General features: G+C 40.2%; 1 protein-coding gene across 4 annotated transcripts in view; it reads right to left on the minus strand.

Annotated features, from left to right (window-relative positions):
* RERG (RAS like estrogen regulated growth inhibitor) overlaps positions 1–22,651 on the minus strand; it is a 106,705-nt gene that overhangs the window by 18,078 nt on the left and 65,976 nt on the right. For 3 of the 4 annotated variants that reach the window (XM_031589921.2, XM_090145718.1, XM_090145724.1), the window contains exon 3: positions 4,134–4,190. The exons of the other annotated variant lie outside the window; for it this stretch is intronic. In XM_031589921.2, coding sequence (XP_031445781.1) covers positions 4,134–4,190 — 57 coding nt within the window. The remainder of the gene's footprint in view (positions 1–4,133; positions 4,191–22,651) is intronic. 4 annotated transcript variants of the gene reach the window in all.

Here is a 22,651-nt window from a genome sequence, read left to right on the forward strand (position 1 = left end):
CCTATAGGCCCCCTTCAGTTACTGGAATGCCAATACAATGTCCCCCTCGAGCCTACTCTTCTCCAGGCTGACGAGCCTCCGCTCTCTCAGCCTGTCCCCATAGAGAAGATGCTCCAGCCCTCTGATCATCATCATGGCCCTCCTCTGGACCCACTCCAACAGCTCGATGTCATTCTTGTGTTGGAGGTCCCGGAACTGGTGCTTGGGATTCACTGGAGTCACAGGTGGACTCTCACAAGAGCAGAGCAGAGGGGCAGAATCACCTCCCTTGACCTGCTGGTCACACTTCTCTTGATGCAACCCTGGATACAGTTGGCCTTCTGGGCTGCAAGGGCACACTAAATTCTGGGCAATGCCAGTAGTTCATGGAGGAAACTGTTGAAATCTGGACTCTTATTCCTAATTACTGGTGCTGAGAAGAATATGTAAAAGCATATTTACAACATGCTTTACAATCCTGACGTGAAGTCCAGGATGACTGAGATCCATAGGAGTCCTGAATTCAGCCCAAGACTTTACCCATAGAAGGTAGGTAGCGATATGAAGGCCTTCATACCTCCACCTTGATACACTTCCCCATATAATATGTCTATCCATGAGAAGATGCCATCTGGCACATACTATGCATTTATGCACATCTGTTTTAGCGGCAACTGGCAGCAATGGTTGAACCCTAAGAGAGCTGTGAGGGTTGCAGCTTGCTGCTTGTGGGTTGCTTCTAGCAGCCGAGCCGCCATGTTGGCAGGCCAACTGTCAGCCTGCTGCCACCCGCTGCCTGGCGTGCCCTGCTGAAATGGCACATAGCAATGCTTGTTTTCATACTTCCTTTTTATGAATCTGTCAATAGAGCCAAACTGAAATATAGCACAGATTTCCAGTTCTGTACTCAATCCACCGCAGAGATGTTGCTTATGTTTGCGAAGTGCTCTTAGGCTGTGGGCTAAATGGTGCCCTAAGGAGGCCAAGGTGGTTTTCAGGCTTTCTAACACCACAGTGAATCTGCTTGTTAACTGGCGAGTTGCACTCTAATTAAAGACACTCAGTGAATTTTTGATGAAAAAGGCCCAATCCCCTTTCTCAGCACATATTTAACTAACTAAAAATGACAAAGTTTAATGCTGAATTCATATACTTAATATTTTAGAAAACAACTGCACGTCTGTTTTTAAAAACGCACAGTTCCAGCCTATTTCTTCACAGGGCTCTTTCTTTGGATTGTCATATTCTGTTGCATGCAAGGGATACTAGCATAATTTATGACAAACAAAGAGGAAACTCATTCACCTTGATAATGCCAAGTAACCACATGGTTTGAGTGACTAGGCACCTTTTCAAAAAACAACCAAATAAATTAAAACAAACAAACAAACAAACATTCCACAATGGTGACAGTGACCTTCCAGTTAAGCAGAAATGACAGAGAAGTCAAGGCTGACAGTTAATGCTTCCCACAAAATGACCTTTGCTGCAATTCTTACCCCTTGGCTGGGAATGATAAAATAAAAAGCACAGTGGTATGTATTTTTGGTGAAGATGCAGCTGTCATATCAGTGCCTCCACAGATCCAGTACCATGAACAGAAGTGGCAGAACTGCAAAGTCCTGACTTCCTTGGCAGCTCCATGTGCCAAGACTTGCAAGATTCAGTGGTGTTGCTCCTGCCAGAAAATGTTATTTTGTGGTTTTTAATTTGGCTCCTGAAGATACAGCAGCATGTCCAGACACTGCTAAAAATATTGTCCTTCATTTTCTTCTGGCAGGTTAGAGTTGTAAAAAAATATCTATAATGTATGAGTTTTTTTCTTTCCGGTTAAAATGTGCCACCCTTGAATTAAGAGCACAAGATTTTATTTATTTAACCTTGACACTTAGCTTAGGATACTGCTGAATTTCCATCAGGCCCAGTACATCGTGGTGAAAGCTTTCCTAAAAATAGGAATTATCTGTTCTAATGGGGGATTGAGAATTTGACATAAGAAATAAACTATAAAAATGACACTTCTGTCACAGACCCAGTGATTTTTTTGGCAAAACCTCCTGCTGGATGGTTTGTGTCTGTTTAAATTGGTGGACTATATAGATGTCACTCTTTCCACCCAACTGCCAGTCTACTATTACTAAGAAGAAACAAATCTGATAAAACTTCTCAGTAAATTCAGTTCAGCAGTATTTACAGGTAACTGGACACTAAGTTACCCCAGGATGACCACGATAAAGCCAGGAATGCATTCTTCAAAGCACTGTTTCTCAAAGCTTTTGCAAGTACAATCCTTTTGACTGATCTCTGAAGGCCTGAGTAATGATTAGAATTTCCTGAGATGTGTTTTCTAATGTTTCAGAACCTCCTCGGAATCCTGTTGTAACACATGGTTTGAAAAACTGTACTTCAAAAAAGTTTCTGGTGCACATCTTCCTTCAGAGATTTCTATGCTTAAGAAACAGCTCACTGACAATAGTTTATTGGTTTATGCATTTCTGAAACTTTTTCCTCTGAGCAGGCTAAAGCACTTAGCTTCATAACAGCTGTAATATATAGCCTAAGCTGTCAACCTCTAAACTGGATGAGAATGTAGAATTCAGTCAGTCAAAAGAGATTTAAATTTTATGTTACTGAGACAGGAGTACTGTCTGCATTAAAGCTTTGATGTTCCTAATGGAAGACAATCCTGAGGGGCATGGCTGGATTGCAGTTGTATTAATTTATAAAAACAGAAACAAACATCAAGGCTCATACACAGAAAAGGACACTCAGCCTCCATAATGGGACAAAAAAAGTAATAAATCTTGCAGCATGCTAACATCTTAGGTTGTGTGCTTAGACAACAGAGCTGGGATATTCTAGTATGAAGTATCTCTACAAGGCATTAATGAACTTGGTATATAAAGACTTTTTTATCAGAGTATTCTTCTATTGTCAAATTCTGAAAGTGATATATTAATAATAGAAGTGTGAAATTTAATGAAACACTATAGTGAACATCCTATTATGCAGGACAGGTGACATATATCAATACATTCATCAGTGAATTGTATTAGAGGATGAAAGAATGTATTTGTGTTCAGGTTGTTCTGAGAAATACTTTCCTATGATGAGAATTCTAATATCTGTCAATCCTTCATCATCCTTCTTCTTAACAGTCAAAAATGTGCAGTATGATACTGGAAACTTTCCTTTGTCGAAAGGGCTACTGGGTTTTGTGTTACAGTGTATTAAATTTTCATCTTGTTTGTTTGCAAGCTTACATTGTTCTCTATTTCTTTAGTGTGACCTCTTAAAGGAAGATCCCTAAGAAAGAAATAGTTTTTAACCAGACAGTGTTTATTCAAGACTCCAAAGGAAGGTTAAGGAGATGGCAACTGACTCTAGAAGAAAAAGAAATTTCCTGGCTCGTTACTTCACACCTCATCTCAGAATTCTTGGCCTGGATTTTCTTTGGTGCTGAGTGCTCAAACATTCACTAACTTCAGAAATAGTAACAAATCTAATGTTGGCCTATATTTTCAAGATATTTTCTACTTCAGAAAACTATTTGAAATCTTTTTGAATTATCTGTGTGAACTTCTCAACAGTGCCAGACCGAACTCAGTTGAGCAGGAGTTGTGGAGGGGACATGTTGATGCTCTTATGATGACTGGTGTCCCTATGTGGTCATCACATATAAAAGTGAAATGCAATTGTGCTTGACAGGTGAGAACTACATATGTAGTGTAGGCAGAGTGTAAATACCTATGCTTGTTTTTCCCTTGAATTTTTGAGATGCATATCCCTGCCTCCCCATTCTCCAGCAATTGCTGGCTGTGTTATCCTAAAGCCAAAAACAGATCCCATGCTCAATGCTTTAATTTTCAGAGTGAAACAATAATGCACTTGCCTTCAGTGGCAGAATTCCCATTGACCTTTGTATAGACAGAGCTGTGCCTTGTTTTTAATTCTGCTTTTATTTGAGTGCATTATTAGATTTCTGTTCTGCCATCTTAGGTAATATTTGTTCCAGCTTTAAGTGACCATAGAGGACCTTTCTACAGCAAATAAGGCTTAACCGAGGCTTGAAATTTTAACTCTATGATTATCTATTACTTCAGAAATGCTAGTGTATACAACATACTATGTAGATGGAAGAACATTTAACCTACCTAGAGTCGGGTCATACTCCCAGATAAATCGTTTGGTCAGGAAGCGCACGACGAGAGCTGGAGGAATGAAAAGACGCACAAACTATCAGCTTGCCCAGTTAATGAAATTCTACCAACAATTTTTTTCTGTGTGAATGGTTCTTCTGAACAGGGGGTGGAATTCAGCTTTGCTTATGGGGGCAGTTGAAACCTTTTCACTGTCTGTGGCCCACTTCTAACATTCAGAGGAGGGAAACAAAACAGGAAAAAACCACATTATAACATTAATCATTTACCCATGTAACAATGCTGGGAAAAGAATGCCAAGAGGCTTTCAATGGCCTCTAACTTTCTTTCATGTTGTTGTCTTCACACAATAGCTTTACTGTTAAAAAGACAAATCAGAATCTTATTTGGAATGATTTGGGTTGGATGAGCAGATGAACTTTGGGGGAGGGGGGGAGAACATATTGCTTTTGCTGCTTTATGGGATAAGGGCTGGCAGTTTTTGAACCAGAATGCTTTTCAGCTTCAAAGCCAGAGGTGTTCATCATCATTTATGTAGGTTGCTCCAAAACTAATGCCTTTTATTTATCTCTATTGAAACTGCAACAGATATAAAGAGCACAATAACACTACTTGATAGAGTAAATTCTAAGCTACAAAACACCATTTTTCATCACAGTCTCTCCCATTAGATATGCCTTTTGCCAGTGATGAACAAAAGCCTGTATGCCATGCTTGTCAAAATTTCCACGGCCGCCCAAAACAAGCCTTGTCCTTCACATCACCACTGCTGAAATCCCCACCTCCTCACTGTGCTCACATCTGCTGTTTGGTCTTCATAAGCATTCAGCAAGTATCGATGAATGGATCAATGGGTGCCATTTTTTTCTGCATGGAGGAATTCAATTCTACACCTTTGCTTCACCCACATTTCCGTGTCAGATGACATTCTGTCAGACTGCCTCCCCCACTGCCAACTGGCACACAGCAACAAAATGTAATGAAATACTGTCCAGAAGGTTCAGTCTCTACTGTCATATCACCAACATGTCCCTCTCACATCATAAGCCAACACCATAAAATTGGAGGCATTACTTTCAGAGCAGCCTTCATAATTTCTGATAAACTTTCCCTGCAGATGTGAAACTTCAAAAGCTAAATATAATCGGCTGAATTGCTTCCTCTGTAGCTTGATATGCTTTCTGTGCAATAACTTGCCTTCAGTATTTTCCCTACTTGCCACTGGAAGTGATCAGCTATATTTAAATTCATGACCAACAAATGCAATTAATGAATTCACAGAAATAGAAATAATGTTTTGGATTTTGGATGGGTTAATTAGTTCTCAATTTCAGTTTATGGGCTAAGATCTTGCTACTTATATTCTTATATCTATTTTTTCTCTCTCTCTCCATTTAAAGACATCCTTCAAATGCTTTGCCACGATTTTGATTACGTTCTAGCTATCAATCTTAAAGTTAAGCACTGCCTCGTACTTCTAATGCTATAATTCTGTGACTCCGTAAGCAAAGCATTCACTGCTGTCAAATATTCAACCTTCTCTGTGTTTTCAGATTGGAAAAGAAGTATCCCTGCACTAACTGTGATTTCAGTGATTTCAGCTATAGGAGAAGGTTTTCTTGTCAGCCCTACAGCTTTGTTCTTTTTCTCCTTCAGCTGCAGACAGATAGCAAAAGATGACATCTAAGCTGAATTCTGGCTTTTTTCAAAATCAAAGCAATAGGAATCTCTCACACTCCAGACTTCTGTGCCCAAACGCAGAATCACAGAATTACAGAATCACAGAATTGCAGGGTTGGAAGAGACCTCAAGAGATCAAGTCCAAACCCCTGCTAAAGCAGTACCCTACAATAGTTTACATAGGTATGTGTCCAGATGAGTCTTGAAGATCTCCATAGAAAGAAACTACACAACCTCTTTGGGCTGGAGCCTGTTCCGTTGCTCTGTCACCTTTACCATAAATAAGTTTATCCATGTTAGTATGGAACTTCCTATGTTCAAGTTTTAGGCCATTACTTGTCATATTGCTATACACCACTGAAGAAAGCCTGGCCTCATCCATTTGCCTCCCACCACTCTTTGGATATTTATAAGCATTAATCAGATCTCCCCTCAGTCTTCCTTTTCCCCAGGCTGAACAGACCCAGCTTATGCAGCCTCTCCTCTGATGGGAGATGCTCCAGGCCCAACACTATAGAACAAACTTCATTAATTCAGCTTTGGTCACTTGGAACCTATTTTATTTAACAGAGTCAGAACCTTAGTTTTCAGGAAGACTTAAGTATGCTTTACACTTGGAGAGTAATAAGAATGTGATCCTAAGGAAATGAGATCACTAGACAAGATGCAATTTTAAATTGCTGTTATTTTATGATTCTTTTATACCTTAGGAATTTTTTAAGCCTTTGCAGCAATGCTCTCCTTGGCCCTCTGAGTGAATGTGGCAATACTCAAAGTACTTTTCAAGTCCTAGTACTAACATGGATGTCATCACGGAACAAGAATATCTCTGTGTAGCTTATTTTCCATCCATAATGCACCATTTCCCCCATGTTTTACCTCAGCTGGTGAAGTTTAAACATCTTGATGTTTTAAAAGTTTGGCCATGACTCTTCTCTAATTGCTAGTAATTGGTTCTCTAATTACTGGTAAAATAGACAGCATGTTCTATTTTGACTGGGGAAGTGATGCAGGGTAGAAATTCTCCTGACGTGCTTTTTGAAGCTCCTTACCACGTTACTTTTCAAGAAAAGATTTTAAAAATGCTTCCAGGAGCTCTGCAGCCCACTAAAGTGAAAAGCCTGTATGCTTGAGCACTCAGAAGAAATAGCATTTGCTCTATCCTGCCTCATGCCTGCTGCATACTGTTTTTCAGATGTTGAGAATTCCAAGGTGTTCCTCCACCCTTTCAGAGAAGGCAGTTTGGTGCACATTGTTTCATAGCAGCACAGTGGGTTCTCAGATGGACTCTAAAGGTGGAAAACTATAATTTGTTCTAGTGTCAGAATAAGAATTCACAAAATTCACATGAGTATAATCATGGTTTTTCTCGCTTCTCAGCTTATCACTATGTCATTGTTCTTAATGAGCACCACCCACACATACATAGATGCTGTAAAATGCTGGCAAAGAGAAGAAAACCCCATGGGCTGGCTTTTATGACAGCGCATTGCACTTTTCTATCTTATGACTGAAGAGGGCTTTTGAGATGCTGGCTCACAAGTGTCCAGCAACTCTGCTTGCATTCTGCTTGCTGGGACTGCAGCTGGGACGCTTGGGCCTGCTGTGTGTGACAGCAAAGAAGCAGGTAAAGCACAGCCACCTTGCATTTGTAGATGGAAACTGCTGGAGAAAGAGGGTCAAAGAGATGAAGGGGACTGGAAGAAAATTTGTTAAGCTCTCGTATCTGAGAAAGGCCGTAGAGTGTGCAGCTCTGGGGGAGGAGAGCTTACTTCAGACATGGCCAAAATGAAGGAGATGAGGTCAGGTGAAAAACAGATGATAGAACTGGACCATGACTGCTGAGGTTACCCTAAGAGAACAGGGTTACAGGTGTGTACACTAAATGAAACAGCACTGGCTTCCACACTACTAGGCTGAGGTTTAGCAGCTGCATTTTACAGATGGGAAACATGAGATGCTCTTGATCTAGTATCTATCTTGTTTCTAAATGATCACAAGATGTTTTGGATAGGAAGCATCTCAACCTTCATCTTGTTAGGGGTGCTCAGCAAACAGGGCTCTGATGTACAGTTGGGTATTACAGCAGTATGTGACTTTATCTGGTTTGACAGAAGAGAGTCAGTGAGAGGAGAGCTGGGAGCGGAATGAAAGTACTCGGCCTAGACCAGTTGCTGGCTCGTGTTGCCTTACCTAGAAATGATCTCTCTAGACTGTGGAGCCATTTTGTTTATGCTGAGCTCAGTAACTGCCAGATTACATCACTTTTGTTTTAGTAGAATAACTTCTGCCAGCAGAAGAATCAGAAACAAAGACATTAGAAATTCACTACACTTACTGTTGTGGTGCTCAGATTTTTGCTGCTGGCAAAAAGGACATTTCAGGCAAAGCAATAAATCTTCCTCATAGCCTTAGCAATGCTACAAATAAAAAGTTGAGGTTGGAGTTGCGCAAACCTGTCTAAGATGAGAAAGAAGCAGTTGACCTGTTAGCCATGTTTGCTCTGATGCTAAAAATAAGCCCCAAATAGCCCAACACTTTAAAGTAATAATAATCTGCCTACTAGATTTTTATTTTAAATAATGCAGAGATTGAAAATGTAAGAAACATTATTTTCTCACTAAACTAGGTGACTAATTCTGGTGTTCATATTGTAATCAACATTCCTAGCGTTTGTTGTAGGAAAAGATGAAATGTATTTTGAAGCAGACAAGATTCAAACTGATGCAGTACTGAACGGAAGTGAATTTCATTGTTCTCTGCTGAGAGGAGCCCAGGCCCTCCCCCAACACTTACTGCTTGTGAAATGAATGAATTTTCAGACTTTGAAGGAAAGAATCTCCAACAAACTGCAATTTGGATTCCTGCTGTGTTTTGGAGACATGACCATTACCTAAGGAAATTGATGTAATGTCCCAGCGAAGGAAGAATAGGCTCATGTCTCTTTTTGCCTTTCTTTACAACCTCATCTCCAAGTCAGCTGTTCTGTACAGGGTTTAAATTAGGGTAGAACTTGACTTTCATTCACTCATGTTTAAACCTTCTGCCTTAGAAGTTATTCTTGGAGAAGAAACACGACTATCTGTCAAACACATTTCCACTGTAACTCCAATGAAGACAATGAAATTATAGCAGGAGTTAACTTGGTTTATAAACTGAGATTGTCAACCACATAATTAATCAGTTTCTTTGGGACTTGTGTGGCTAAGGTCCTTTCCCAGCTTTAAAAATCTCAGTCCGTATCTTTTTGGAACATTTATATGTATACACACCATTGAGTTTTGGTTTAGATCTTTGTTTGGATTTAGTAACATAAATGGCTCCGGTAAAATTTATAGTCTGCCTGAATACATATCTTCATGATTCTGTTACTGTTCCAGCTAATACAGACTGAGCTTTTGGGGCAGGAAGAATGGAAGTTGGATTTTATTTGAAAAATGCCTCCTTCTTCCCAAAAGAGACAGAGTTCAAAGTTATTCTAAGAAAAGTAACAGCTCTCTACAGTTAAATAACTGTATGATGACTCTTTTATGCCATGAGAATTTTGAGCTATAAAAATTATCTGAAAGAAGTCCTATTATTTAACATATCAACAAGTCCATTCCTGGTGTTGTGATGACGTGTCATCAGCAAATCAAACTTGGCTGGAGAAAACGGAGTGGTTGAAACTAGTTGTTACAATGATCAAAAGGCACTTTCACAGGACAATTATTTTATTTTTTAAAAATGTGTATTTTTGGGGGGGGCAACTGGGATATGAACTCTCTCCTGGAGGCCTCTCATGACTCTGAGTTTCAGTGGGCTTTGAGAGCTGCAATGCAGCACACTGGTGTGGGAGCTCTGTGACCAGCTTTGGGAGGTAATGGTTTGTTTTAAAACCTCTACCATGAGATTTCTGATTTGCTTCTGAATGTGCATGCCTTCCAGTGAGGGGGAAAAATGTGAACTTGTGGTGTGGCACTGCCTTCTGATCCTGGCTGCATCATGAGTGTAGACATGCAGTCATGGCTTCTGGCTCTGTGCTCGCGAGCTTGGATTTGGCTTAGTTTTGACAACGTCTCAATTAATTTAGCAAGGCTGGCTGAATGGTGAGTTGGACATCAACAGGATTTCTCTGCATTCCCTACTCTCCTGGCTTGTTCACTGTGATCGCTGCTGACACTGACACATAATGTGCTTGCATTAAACTAGAAAGAAAATTTAATGGAGCAAAATTAGATGAATAGGGGACAAGGAAGGAAAAAACTGTATCAAGTATAAAAATCATAGAATCACAACGATTGAAAAAGGCCAAAGATCATCTAGTCCAACTGTCTGCTGGACACTTGTTGACTATCTTGCTGTCTCATACTCTGCACATTTTATGGGTATTTTAATCCATGTCTTAAGCACTAAACTCTTCAAAAAAAATTACTGTGTGTGCTTCTATATTTTTTTGTGTGACAGTATCATGAGGTCCACTGATTAAGGTTAAGTACAGAACAAAAGCTTATATTATTTGTAACAGTAAAGACAAACTAGGATTGAACATGTGTGAAAAAAATGTGTTGCTCTTCAATTTCAAGAGGTTATTTTGCTTAGTCTTATCAAAGGGATTTCCTCAGTCAAAATGATACAGGCTTCGATGCTGCAGAGCCTAATCTGAACAATCCCTATTTTAAATACTAATTCAGTAGATTGTTCGCTTAGAAGTCAATAACTGGCAATTAAAAAAATTGCCAATTTTGGCAAGTTGTTTGGAAGGACAGTGCCATTTTCATACTTACAGTCCATAATCAGCTATGTCTTTTAGCTGTCTTCTAAAGGATATTTATCCTTTGGATCTGACCAAATAACAAAGTAATTGATGTTTCATTTTAAAATCTCTGTTACTTTTCAGTTTATACTGCAAAGTCTTGGGTAGCGTTTATTTTGTCAGTAGCAATTTAAAATTCTCTCAAATGTATCTGCATTTCATTGTTGTGGAAAGTACCTGCTTTTAGGAACCTATGAATGGGAAGCATCTGGAGAAAAGTAACTTGCTTCAAGGAGCTCATCTGAAACTATCAGTAAGTACTGTTTATTTAATAATCTTCTCTCCACTGTCCGGATAGAGGACTTGAAGGAAGCACTGTATCAGATTTTACAAGTACGTCTTAATTGCAGGGAATGAAGCAAGGAAAAAGTAAGTTTGCTTTTATAAGAGTATGCACAGTAGTTTAGTTTTGCTTTTGTTTTTAGTTTTCGCTGACAATGCATGTAGAAATCATTGAAATGTAATGAAACCAATGCTCACGAGTGCTCACCAAATAGAAAAGTGAGTGATCAATTTCCTGGATTGTACAAGAGTAATTGCTCTACCCACGACCCCATTTATCTCCAGGACGACTGCTTACACAGTTCTCCACTTCCCTTGCTTCATCCCTCTTGGCCAGGTGTCTACTGGCTCCATACACTCAGGCACAGGCTCTTAAGGGTTCTCTAGCTCTTGTGCATTTCTAGCTCTGCCCAATGCTGTTCTTGTAGTCTGGCACTTTGAACACCTCTTAAATCTGATGTTGTGGAGCAGTTGGTATCTCCCTTTATGGATGGAGAAGGACTAAGTCTTCAGGTGAGAAGCAAAGTTTGCCACTGCTGAGACGTTGAGCAGAAAGCAATCTCAGTGCTGACATATTCGCAAACTGAAAGCCTTCCTCATTCAGTACTGAATATGAAAAATGTGAGAGTTGTTCATCAAAATGTTCATTATTAACCATGTCCAAATATTAACATCAGGAAGTGGTTTCTGCCTTGCAGCTGGTGTGGTAATTTCATGATAGAAAGAATTCCATATATTCTTCTGAAATAGCCTACCACAATCTTGCAAAAGATGCAGTGTGATGGTCATTCATCCCATCACCTCTTATCTGGAACGTTTTCATACTAAAGTACTGCCCACTGTCTTTTATACTGGAAGTATTTTCTTTCCAACTGTTACCGCATGTGGCACATAAGCAGGAGGCTTAATTTATCTTGTTATCCCATTCCATATAAACTGTTCCAATATAGGGTTGTTTATTTTACAGGACTCCCTTCATATAAAAGACAAACTGTGAGACTGTCCTGTCTAACGGTTTTGATCATTTTAGAAACACAGTATGCAGTATCCATACCTCTACCATTTCTCCTCTCTTGACTTTATTGTATAGCTTGTTATGTCGCTGCTTTGTGAAGACTAAACTTTCTGGTGTGCTATTACTAACACATATGGCTTTCCAAAACACAGTTAATGATAACACCTCCAGATGTTTGTGTGTGCAAGACGGAATGTATTTGTGATCGGGCTGTAAAGCAAGTCTTACAAGTGAAATCACACAAATAACTGTGATTTTCCTAGGTAACTGACATGGGTAAACTTTGAATTTGTGTGCTCTTTTGAAAGACTCTGGGCAAAGAAGAATAGGATGAGGTTTTCTGTACTAGAGAAGCAAGACAGCAAGGTTTGCACGGGTTTCTAGTTTTTTTCCCTTAAATTTCTCCCAGTGCTGACTTCAGAAAACATCTCACTCTGTTCCTTGGTCATGTTTCGTCTGTCATCTTTATAAGGGGGAAAAAAAAAAGGAAAGAAATGAGGGACTTTTTTAATACTCTAGATGGCAGAATGGACTTCTGGTTATTGTCAAAACATTTTTGTATGAATGAATTTTTAATGGAAACTGCACTGTGAGTAAAGAGGCCATTTTTTATTTGTGAAGGAAGAGAGAATATTTTAGATTTCACTTTCAAAGGGAATGCCTGAACACCTCACCCTTTTTTTTTTAATTATTCCTGAAAAACCTGTAATTAAAAGCCAGATTAAACAAAGCTCAAAGCTCACTAGCTCCATTTGTTCTTTTACTTCCTGCAGTATTTTGTAATACACCGGAGGGATGTGTTGGACTATATTATACTATTATATACATAGTTTTTATGAAAATAAAGAAGAGGCATCACTTTCAGAGTGACCTGTGTGTCTGTAACCTTCAGGATGGCATAAAGTACCTTTGTAGAAGCAGCATGCTGTTTCTTTTTCTGTACATATCAGGACAAGCAGTATCTAGAAATGACACAAGTTGCACCTTTTCTCCTTTGCCCCAGAAACACAGTGATGTAAAGGGACACAGAGTTCGCTATGTCATTCTGTTAGATGTCACTGTCTCCTTCTGTGTGGCCACAGTATGAGCAGAATATCTATCATCCTTCTCTTGAGTCTGACCATATTAATTCTCTTGTCACACGCTAACTGCATGCATGGTTTATCAAATGTGACTGCAACTCATACCTTCAAAGATCATCTGTCTTGTGCGATTTCCAGCTTTGCCTGAGCTTAGGCAAACACAGGAATACTACAGGTTTGTCAGGGCTGATCAGCAGGATCAGCAATCAACAGATACATGCCTGTAAGGTGCCTGTGTCACAGGGGAATGCACACTTAGGGCAACCAAATACACTGAAAACTGACTCACGTACTTTCAATTTTTTATTTTTTTATTTGTAATAAGGAAAATGATATATGCATTGATAAATGTTACATCTTCTTAACATGGCTCACAGTATTATTTTTCTGTGGGCCCACTGTTTTCAAACCATGCAAGTAGTTGGCTTTGCACTGCAGCTCCCTGGCTACCTGGTGTTTTAAAGGCAGAAGATACAGAATTGCTTTCTTTCTGTTGAGCTCTCTGCCAAATACCTGAACGAGACACATGGGGAAGTTCACAGAAGAAAGAACGGAGAGGCATGTGAAAGCAGACATATCAGAGAGCAACAATAAACTATGGTGGTTTTCAGGCTTCTCTAACTAGTTACTGTCACCATAGTTATCATATTCAAAATGCCTCAGGCATCTTACTGAAAGCGGTGGCAAATGTCTTAATGGCTGCTCTCACATTTTATGTTCAGCTTTTTTTTTCCCCGTCCTTTTCTCTGCATTGTTAAGGCATCTGCTCCTGTTACTTGCTTGCCACCTGGAATCCTGCAGTTCTGTTTGTGCCAGCATTTTTTATGGTAAACAACTTCTCCATTACATGTGGGAGACTAAGAGGTACAGCAGCAGGAGTAGAGAATCTCTAAGAGGGAAGGTATTATTTCCACAGTAGGGTTCACAATACCAGAGAACAAAAACAGTAAGTGATAGGCTGTGTTTAACAGTTAAAATAAAACATAATTTAAATACTATGGACCATATGTTTCTTTGTCAGAGTACAAAGAAGAATGTTCCAAAGTGGAGAAGTGATGAGCTGAGGAGAAAAACTCAGACAGAGAAAAAAAGAAAAACTTTTCTAACATGCTGTAGATAAAGAATCCCAAGAGAGGTGAGACTGATAGGTACCAAGTGGTATCTAATAGCATCACTGGCAGCATCACCTCTTTTCTTTTGTGGAGAAGGCTGAAAGAGCAGATGTGGGTGGACAGCAATTTTTCATAAATTGCTGGCAACCAAAGCCTGTTTCAGTCTGAAACCTTAAGGATAATCTGAGTGATCTCACATACTGCTCATCCCATACAACCACTGTCAGCAGGAAGTTTGATGTCTGACTCTGAAGTAACAAGTCTCCATTAGAGCTACAGCATCTTAGGCTGGGTGACAATAAACACTACTGAGTGTCCAGCCAATATGCTGCAGTGTGGTGTGTTTGGTTCCCAGTACTAATAATAGCATTAATGAGTTTAAACTAATCCATTGCTTTGATAAATAACTCTCATCTTCTATCTCTGTCTGCAACTGCAATTTTATAAGCACTCATTTGGTGCCTACAATAATGTAGGGGCTATTATTAGCCTTCTGCTTGGAATTTGGACACATGATCATGAAAGCTGTTCAGATTAAACTTTAAACTCCCAAATTTAAATGGTAAATTTCTGCTTTCATTTTCAATGCTTAAGGGCATTCAGCTAATAAACATCATATGACTTCAAATAAAATACAAAACACAGTAGCAGATAACAGATGTTGTGAAAGCTCTGACTTATCTCAAGCCTCAGCCTTGGAGGCTTGACATAACTTAGTTTATGGTGGTCATCACAGCTGCCAGGAGACCTGGCCCTGCCCCTCCAGAGTGACACAGATTCAAAGAGTGTTCTGGTCTCAGATAGCTAATTAGCTAAGCTTAGTTAAAATTATATATTAAGAGGAAGTTCTGCTACATTTAACTCACTATAAACAATGAGTTAGTTCCCCCAAAAGCTGTGGTTCTATTTGTATGAGATTCTTTTGCACATTTTTTATCTGTAGAAATTACACAGATGCAAAGATAACAAGTTGTATACTCAGGGTTCTTCCAGTCATTATCTCATCCAGTGGTTTACCCAGTTTAAAGTGACCTTAGCAATGGGATTTTCTTCATTCCTTTTACATGAGGCTGAAAACACCAAGTTCCTGTTTGTTCTAAGGGGATGTTAAAGATCCCATAGCAGTTTTGCAAGAGTGTTATGTCATCTTTTCCTGCTAGCATCTTATCCTCAGTCCTGAGGGTCGGAAGGTATGTGTCATCCTGTGGATTGAAGTGTCAGTTGCTCAGAGACCCTTCAGGACTAAGGAAGTTTGCGGTATTGACTTCTATTATTTTCTCAGGCTAATCTGATAAACTACTCATTGCTGAGTTTTTCTTTTAATGCTTTTCTTAAGAACACTTTCTCAGTTTCACCCCATTGTCATTTTAGAGTGAGCAGAGCGAATATAAATGATTCCACTTTCTCTGCCAGCAGTTGAATAAAGCAATTTAAGTTTATTTTTCCCGTTACTGCCCTATAGAGTGCTGTAACCTGACTGCAGCAATCTGCATTTGCTTAGCTCTTGGTGATGACATCATACAGATTGTGAGGAAACACAGCCCTGGGAATCTACAATTTGACAAGCAAGAAAACCTCCATCTGCACGTAACGATGGCTGATACAGAACCTCTGGAGGTGTTCTGAGATGAGGTTTACATTCCTTGCTCCACCATGTTTTTCTCTGGTTTAAGATGGATTAATGGGTGATTACATATTCAAAGCTGGCAATGTGCCTAGCAGGGCAGAGAGGCCGCCAGCAGTCCAATAGTGGTTAGATGGTGCTGGTCTCTAATGGATGCCATTGCATGCTGTTGTCCTGTGTATCCATCCCCCAGTGAGCCTCTTGTAACTCTCAATTCCTAGCTAGCCAAGTGCACCAACCCAATTCCTGTGGGGATGAGCACCATGTGCAATCAGTTCAATCACCCTCATTAAAGAGATGCTCTTTCCCCAAGAAGTTTTTGTCTTAGCTTCAATCATTCCAGTGATCCTGGAAAAAACTTCTGAGTGACTTCTGAGCCAATGTGGCCAAACTAGGACCAGAAGACGATCTTGATGGAAAGGAGGGAAATGCTTGGACTGGCTGTACTTCTGCAGAAAATGCACCCTATACCTGGTGATTTCACTTGTGCTAGGGCATTTCTTGAAATTTCTTTTAATACATCATCTGCTTTTAGCACCTGAGCAAATTCAGAGACATTTGGTCTTTAGTTTTTCTGCACATTCCTCAATTTCATTGGGAACCTGGATGAAATAGGGTTGCTGGGGATAAATAGATAGGCCAACACTGACAAACCAAAAGGACTTAGGAAATGTAAATATTGTTTTTTATCTGGATGCTGAAACAATGCTTGCAAGGATGGAACTTCAAGGAAAGCATTCATTTTATTTTGTTTATTTACTAGAAGATGTATTTTCCATGAGCTGTTTACAGACAGCAAAAATATTCTATGACCCTTGGTTCCCTACTGCTTCAAGGGTGCACACTTAGTTAGCATTTTTTATTTTCCTCATTCTCCTTGATGTATTGAATCATAGAATCATTAAAGTTGGAAAAGACCATTAAGATCATCAAGTCCAACTATCAACCCACCACCACCATGACCACTAAACCATGTCCCTGGGCAGGCTGTTCCAATGCCTCAACACTCTTTCCGAGAAGAAATTTTTCCTAATACTCAACCTGAATCTCTCCTGACACAATTTCAGCCCCTCATGTCCTATCACTGTCACAGAGGAGAACAGACCAACCCCCAGCTATGCACAAGCTCCTTTCAGGTAATTATGGAGAGTGTTAAGGTCTTCCCTGAGCCTCCTCCAGATTGAATTATCCCATTTTCCTCAGCCACTTTCCATAAGACCTGTGCTCCAGAACACTCACAGCTTCACTGCCCTTCTCTGGACACAGACCTGGGCCTCAATGTCTTGTACTAAGGGGCTCACTATCCTCCCCAGGAGCTAAAGGTGAGACTTGCAGTCTGACCAACGAGCCTGCTGTAGGGAGCAGATGAACTCTGCAACTCCAACAGACTCAGAGCTGAGCTTCTTACTCACTTTCTTAGTGGGAGCAAGAGTTATTTTTCAAGTAGTCGAATCCCCTCTTTATTGTTATGTTTTCACACAGAAGAAAAGATACGGTCTTTCAGCTCCAAGGTGTGCCACGTGGGTTCACTGTTAGATGGAGTACTTGGGAGTGCTGTGTCACCTCCTACCAATCCCCCTGGGGCTGAGTGACCACACACCAGTGACATGGAGCCTTCTGGGGGCAAGAACACCCACAGTGATCCTGTTTCTACTCCACAACAGCTTCTGCTCCAACTGGGCCTATCTGCTCTATCTGTTCTACCTGTTGTCCCAGAGGAGGTACAGTCAGGGAGCAACTGCTGCTCTCCACACTGCTACCAAGCTGGTAGCTGGAGGAGGAATGCTATTGTTCCTCCTCATTCTCTCAGTTCCTTGTTCACAAGTTTTTCAAAGTTTAGTCCAAAAAAAGCACAATAAGCGGCAAGAAGAGGTAAATAAATAATTCACTGCTCTAAACGAATGAGCACAGTCTGGTTAGAAGAAGTTATGCACTCATTTTAATAAGGCGAAGAACAACTTTTAAAGGCATGTCACGCATTGATACAGGAGATAAGAAGGCTGTGACTGTGTTTAGGAAAGCAGAGAAGCGGTGGTAATCATTTGAACTTATTGTCAGATAAGCCACTTTTGCAGAAGGCGTTGGCTGGAAAAGAGAAAAACATTCTTGGAAAGAAGCTGATAATGAAAGGGCAGAAAACTCACATGCCACAGAATTTATTCCTAGAGGATCAGAATAAGGAGGCTGCTTTTGATTGGGCTGTTAAATTCTTCAACAGCTGGGAAGTACTCTGCCATTGCTCAATGTAACTATATATTTCTGCAATGACTTTTGAACTGAATTCTTCCTTCTTTGAATGGAGCCTGAGGCGCAACCCACTGAAGTCAGCGGCAGCTTTGCCTCTCTCTTTGTAGGCTGGAGCCTGTGCCCCCAGGGAGCTGTTTAGGTGTGATAAGTAATGTTCTCAAATTGATACCAGCAGCAGCCTCACCCTGCAAGAAGGAGAAACCACAGCACATGCCATGGAAAAAAGGAGACTTAGGCTAAATTCCTGCATTGTAGAGCGGTCTCTTAAAGAGATCTTCTGATCTCTCCAGTATCTTCTGTGTGGGAGTTAATGCAAACATTTCACTAGATACTGATCTTAAGATTGGAGTGCTTGTTTTCCTATTCAGTGCTCTGAAAAGCTTGTCTGCATGGGAAAATCATCTCACGTGTGGAATGAAATACAACTAAAATTCTTCAACAGCTTTTATGTGGATAGGCTTACTCCTGGTCCTTCTCTGGTGAAAGCTGGTAAAACTAAATTGATTTCAAGAATCACTGTGAAAATAATTGTTGGCCAAATTCTGTCTTGATCAGACAGGGAACTCCTCCAGAACTAGCTGGCTACCTTTTTCTCCCTGGTATTTATTTGCTCACCTCCTTGGCTTTGGGCCTTGCACAGCTGTCTAGATGGACCCAGGGAGAAGCACCACAGCTCTGCACCAGCTATTGCCAGAGAGGTTAGGCAATGAATGCCCAATATGTTAGCAGCAACTCTCTGAGCAGGGAAGTGCAGAGGTCTCTGGTCTCTTCTCCCTGGGATTCAATAGCAGGATGTGTAGGAATGGCAAAAAGCTGTGCCAGGGGAGGTTTAAGGTGGACATTAAGAAAAGTTTATGTACTGTGAGGTTGGTCAAACAGTGGAGCAGGCTTCCTAGAGAGGTGGTTGATGTCCCATGCCTGTCAGTGCTCAAAAGACATTTGAACAGTGCCCTCAGCAACATGTGTAAACTTTTGGTTGGCCTGAAAAGTCCCTTCCAAAGGAACTGTTCTGCAATATGACTAAAATAGGCATGCAGCCTAATAGAAGAGGAAAAGAACATCCCATGGATGTCTATAAACATACAGCTCATGAAATATGGACAATAACTGCTGGCTTGGATTAGGTTCAGCTGTTGCTTTGTTATGTTCTTGCTCCATCGAACTTGAGCTATCTTCCCATTAGCTGTCAGGAGAGTGCCTAATAAATGGCAGATGGATGTACTATAAACCACAACAGACAACTAATGAATGAATTTAAAGGGGTAAGGCATGGTTGTGTCCCAAAGGGGTCATGGTAAAAACATTGGTTCAATGTGATCATATGCCTGAGGGAGGGCCTAGATAGTTCAATTTTTATCCATTAAGTACAGGAAATATGTATAGAAAAACTACTATCATTACAACTATCACACACTGCCCTTATCAGAAGAGATTTTACTGGAACTTTTTAATGAAAATGTTGCCATTTTAAGCTATTGCCCATCTGATCCCCAACTCCTATGCTCTGGAAGGAAACTTGAAGCACTTCAAATTTTGGTTAAATTTCAAGGTAGGTTTCCCTACCCTTCTGCTTGATCACTCCCTTTTTGTTTTCCTGCCCTTTTCAGAAGTAAAAATATTTTTTTTTCAGTAAAAAGATTGTAAGAGAAAAATGTGACAACTTCTCAGCTAGCTCTGTTTTGAACTAGTTCTGTGAAATAATTCCAAAGATACAAATAGTCATAATACTGAGCTAATTCTTAGGATTACCATTGTCAACATAATACATTTTCATGGATCTTGTCTTCTTCACTTTAGTTTGCAAAACAAAAAATAATGACATAAGATACCTATTTTGAATCTGAGCAGATCATAAATCTATCAACTGATGGATTAGCAACTGGTACAATGGTATTGCCATTACTGGCAATTTCATGTAAATTATGTAGCAGTGTGCTTACATTCTTTTTACAAACACTTGCCAATCAAATAATTAAATCACTTTCCCTTTTTCAAACATTTCATCTGAAGACTTTTACAGAAAAGAAATCCTCATGTTACTCGTCCTGTAGAACAAGAAAACTCAGTCTGGTTTTATGCAGCTGATGAGAACATCAGAAAACCAAGTATCCAGAATAGGGTTAATGAGTAACTAATCCCTTCATAGGCTTGGTGCATGGCTGCACGGCTGATGGCCCATGGGTCTTTTCCACTAGGTCCTTGCAAAATGTTTTTTCCACTATTATATAAGATCATAAAGTTAATTTGTCTCCAAAAGACCAATCTGAGCAATTTCCTATAATAACATTTGGTCTCTGGTTGTCAAAATTTTGGATGACCCCAACTTAAAAGATTGGGAAATTTTCAATTGCCTTTGAAGATTTCCCAGTCTCTTCAGTGAGATGAGACTTTTTTCTTTTTCAAAGGCCCAGATCCAACATCAGTCTTTGTAGAAGTTCAAATTTACCATAATTGTAAGTTTATTTAAGCTCTTAAAATAATAGTGATTTGCATCTGAATTCGATTTTCCAGAAGTGGCATTTATCTGCATCTTTAGAGACGTGTAAAAAAATTTGGTCTTCAGTCTCTGTTTTTAACTTGCATTTTGTCATTTTCATTTATTCCAAGAAGAGTCACAATCCCTACAAGCTTTCTAATTATTAACGTATCTCTGCCTGTTTACAATTTGCTGTATAGGTTATTTCAGCAATATATACAATTGATCTTATAGTTTCTACTTCAACGTAATCGGGAATTTTCTGCATTAATATGGAACCTAGTGAAAAGTACTACAGCATATAGGACAGCAAAGTCAAGGTGAAAAACCATGGATGTAAATCAGGAGCAAGTATAAAACTGTTGGATTGTTTTGATGCTCAGAGGCAGTCCCACTAACAGTACAGCAAATCAAAGTATTTTTTTAGGTGGGTAATTCTACCAACAGTACTCAAACAGTAGTCAAGTCAAAGAGTCGGTGGGAAAGTCATTATGGAACTTCAAATGATTTGGGATTAGATTCTTAGGTCTAAAGAAAGCAACATCCAAGCTCTTGCACCCAGCTTGCTTAGCAGAAATGAAATGTTTGGCTGCTCTCTTGCACAATCAGCTAAAAGAAAGAAAAACTGGACACTTTGGCTAAGATCTGAACTGTGTTAGGGACATCTAAAGCAGCTGGCTTTACTCTTCCAGGACTAATTTCTCGGAGGTCTCCTTCTAGCTGACACAGGAGAGTTTCCTCCATAACCCAATTTAAAAATCTAAAATTATTCTCTGTTCTAGCCACGCTTTTACCTACCAGTTTTGATAAAGTGAGTTCGTATGGGGAACTCTGGAGCAGTGATGGCAGCAGTGGATCCCATATCTCTGGACATCTTCCTGTACTTTTGCCAGCTGGGTGACTGGCTACTGCCAGCAAACCAATACAGAAATGGCTAAGCCCCATAATCAGATGAGGCCCTGTGTTTCAGCATGCTTTGCGTGGTATCTCTGCTTTGCACTCAATCATAACAGCCTGCTGAGCAGACCTGCTGCAGTTTAATTAAAGTGTCTGGGTCCACCTCCTGTTCCTCTTTAATAACATTAGTCAGAAGTGAGCTGTCTGGTGCCTGCATTCCCAGTTAGCATGAGCTGCTGATGCAGAGCTGGCCAGAGTGGTTAATTGCACCCCTGACTTTTAAAGGTCAAGTTTTATGGAGTCTAATAAGGCTCCAAAGTTTTCCAAAACAAGGTAGATTGGAAAGAAGAATCTGGATTCCTGTGCTGTGATGCTGCCTGTTGAGACATGGGACAGCTCAACATCTGCAGCTCCCCAGTGGGCAGCTGAGAGAACAGGAGTTCCCAAGGGCAGCTGCAGCTCTGAACCTGAGCAGCTGGCACAGTGCAGGGTGTGCTTACTGCTGGGGGTATGCACTAAAGGAAAGGGGACAGAGAACTGGAAAAGGTTATCTGAAAGAAAGCTGTAAAACAAGTCACTACTCAGATGATTTGCCTTTGTGTAAGGGATTGCATCATGTCCCAGGAATTCTTCATCTTTAGCTTATCCTGATAAGATAGTTGAATGGTTGCTCAAACAGTATCAGCTAGGACAGAAAAACTGAGAAACTTGAAAAACATCTTGAAAAGAGTATGATGTTTATGATGTTTCACTAGAAAATGCACTAACTCAGTTTCATGCCTGATCCACCTGTCCCTTCCAGGCAGGGAGTGATCTGGTAAAGAGGACCCCTAACTAGGATCTAGCATTTGCATGGTTTATTCAAAGCTAGTAGCTATCTGAAAAGCAAATTATTATCTGTTTAAACCTCCTTTGTAGAAGAGCAACCAACAGCCCTAACTACAAGCACCTCTCTCCTAGTAGAAGGGAGGGATCTGAGGGAGCTGCTGCCCTTTCCCTCTATGCAGGATACTTGGAGTCTGGAAACACCTGGGAAGGAAGGGTGATTCTCAACTAGGGCACTTCTTCTTTCCCCCATCTTTTATCTCCTTATGCAAGCACCTGAAAAGTGTTAAGGCTGTAAGTCCTAGAAATTCCCAGTCCTCCCACTGTTCCTAATTCATCGTGCCTTGAACCAGGTTGTCTTCACCATATCAGCCACAGAAAAAGGGGAAGTCTGAAGGGGCATCAAAAAGCTTCTGCTCTGCTTTTTACCGAGGAAGACGAGACAGCCTATTCAATAACAGCTGGGACTTCCTCTTT

Source organism: Phasianus colchicus, chromosome 1 (assembly GCF_987193195.1).
Source record: "Phasianus colchicus chromosome 1, bPhaCol1.hap1.1, whole genome shotgun sequence".
NCBI classification, from domain to species: Eukaryota; Metazoa; Chordata; class Aves; order Galliformes; family Phasianidae; genus Phasianus; species Phasianus colchicus.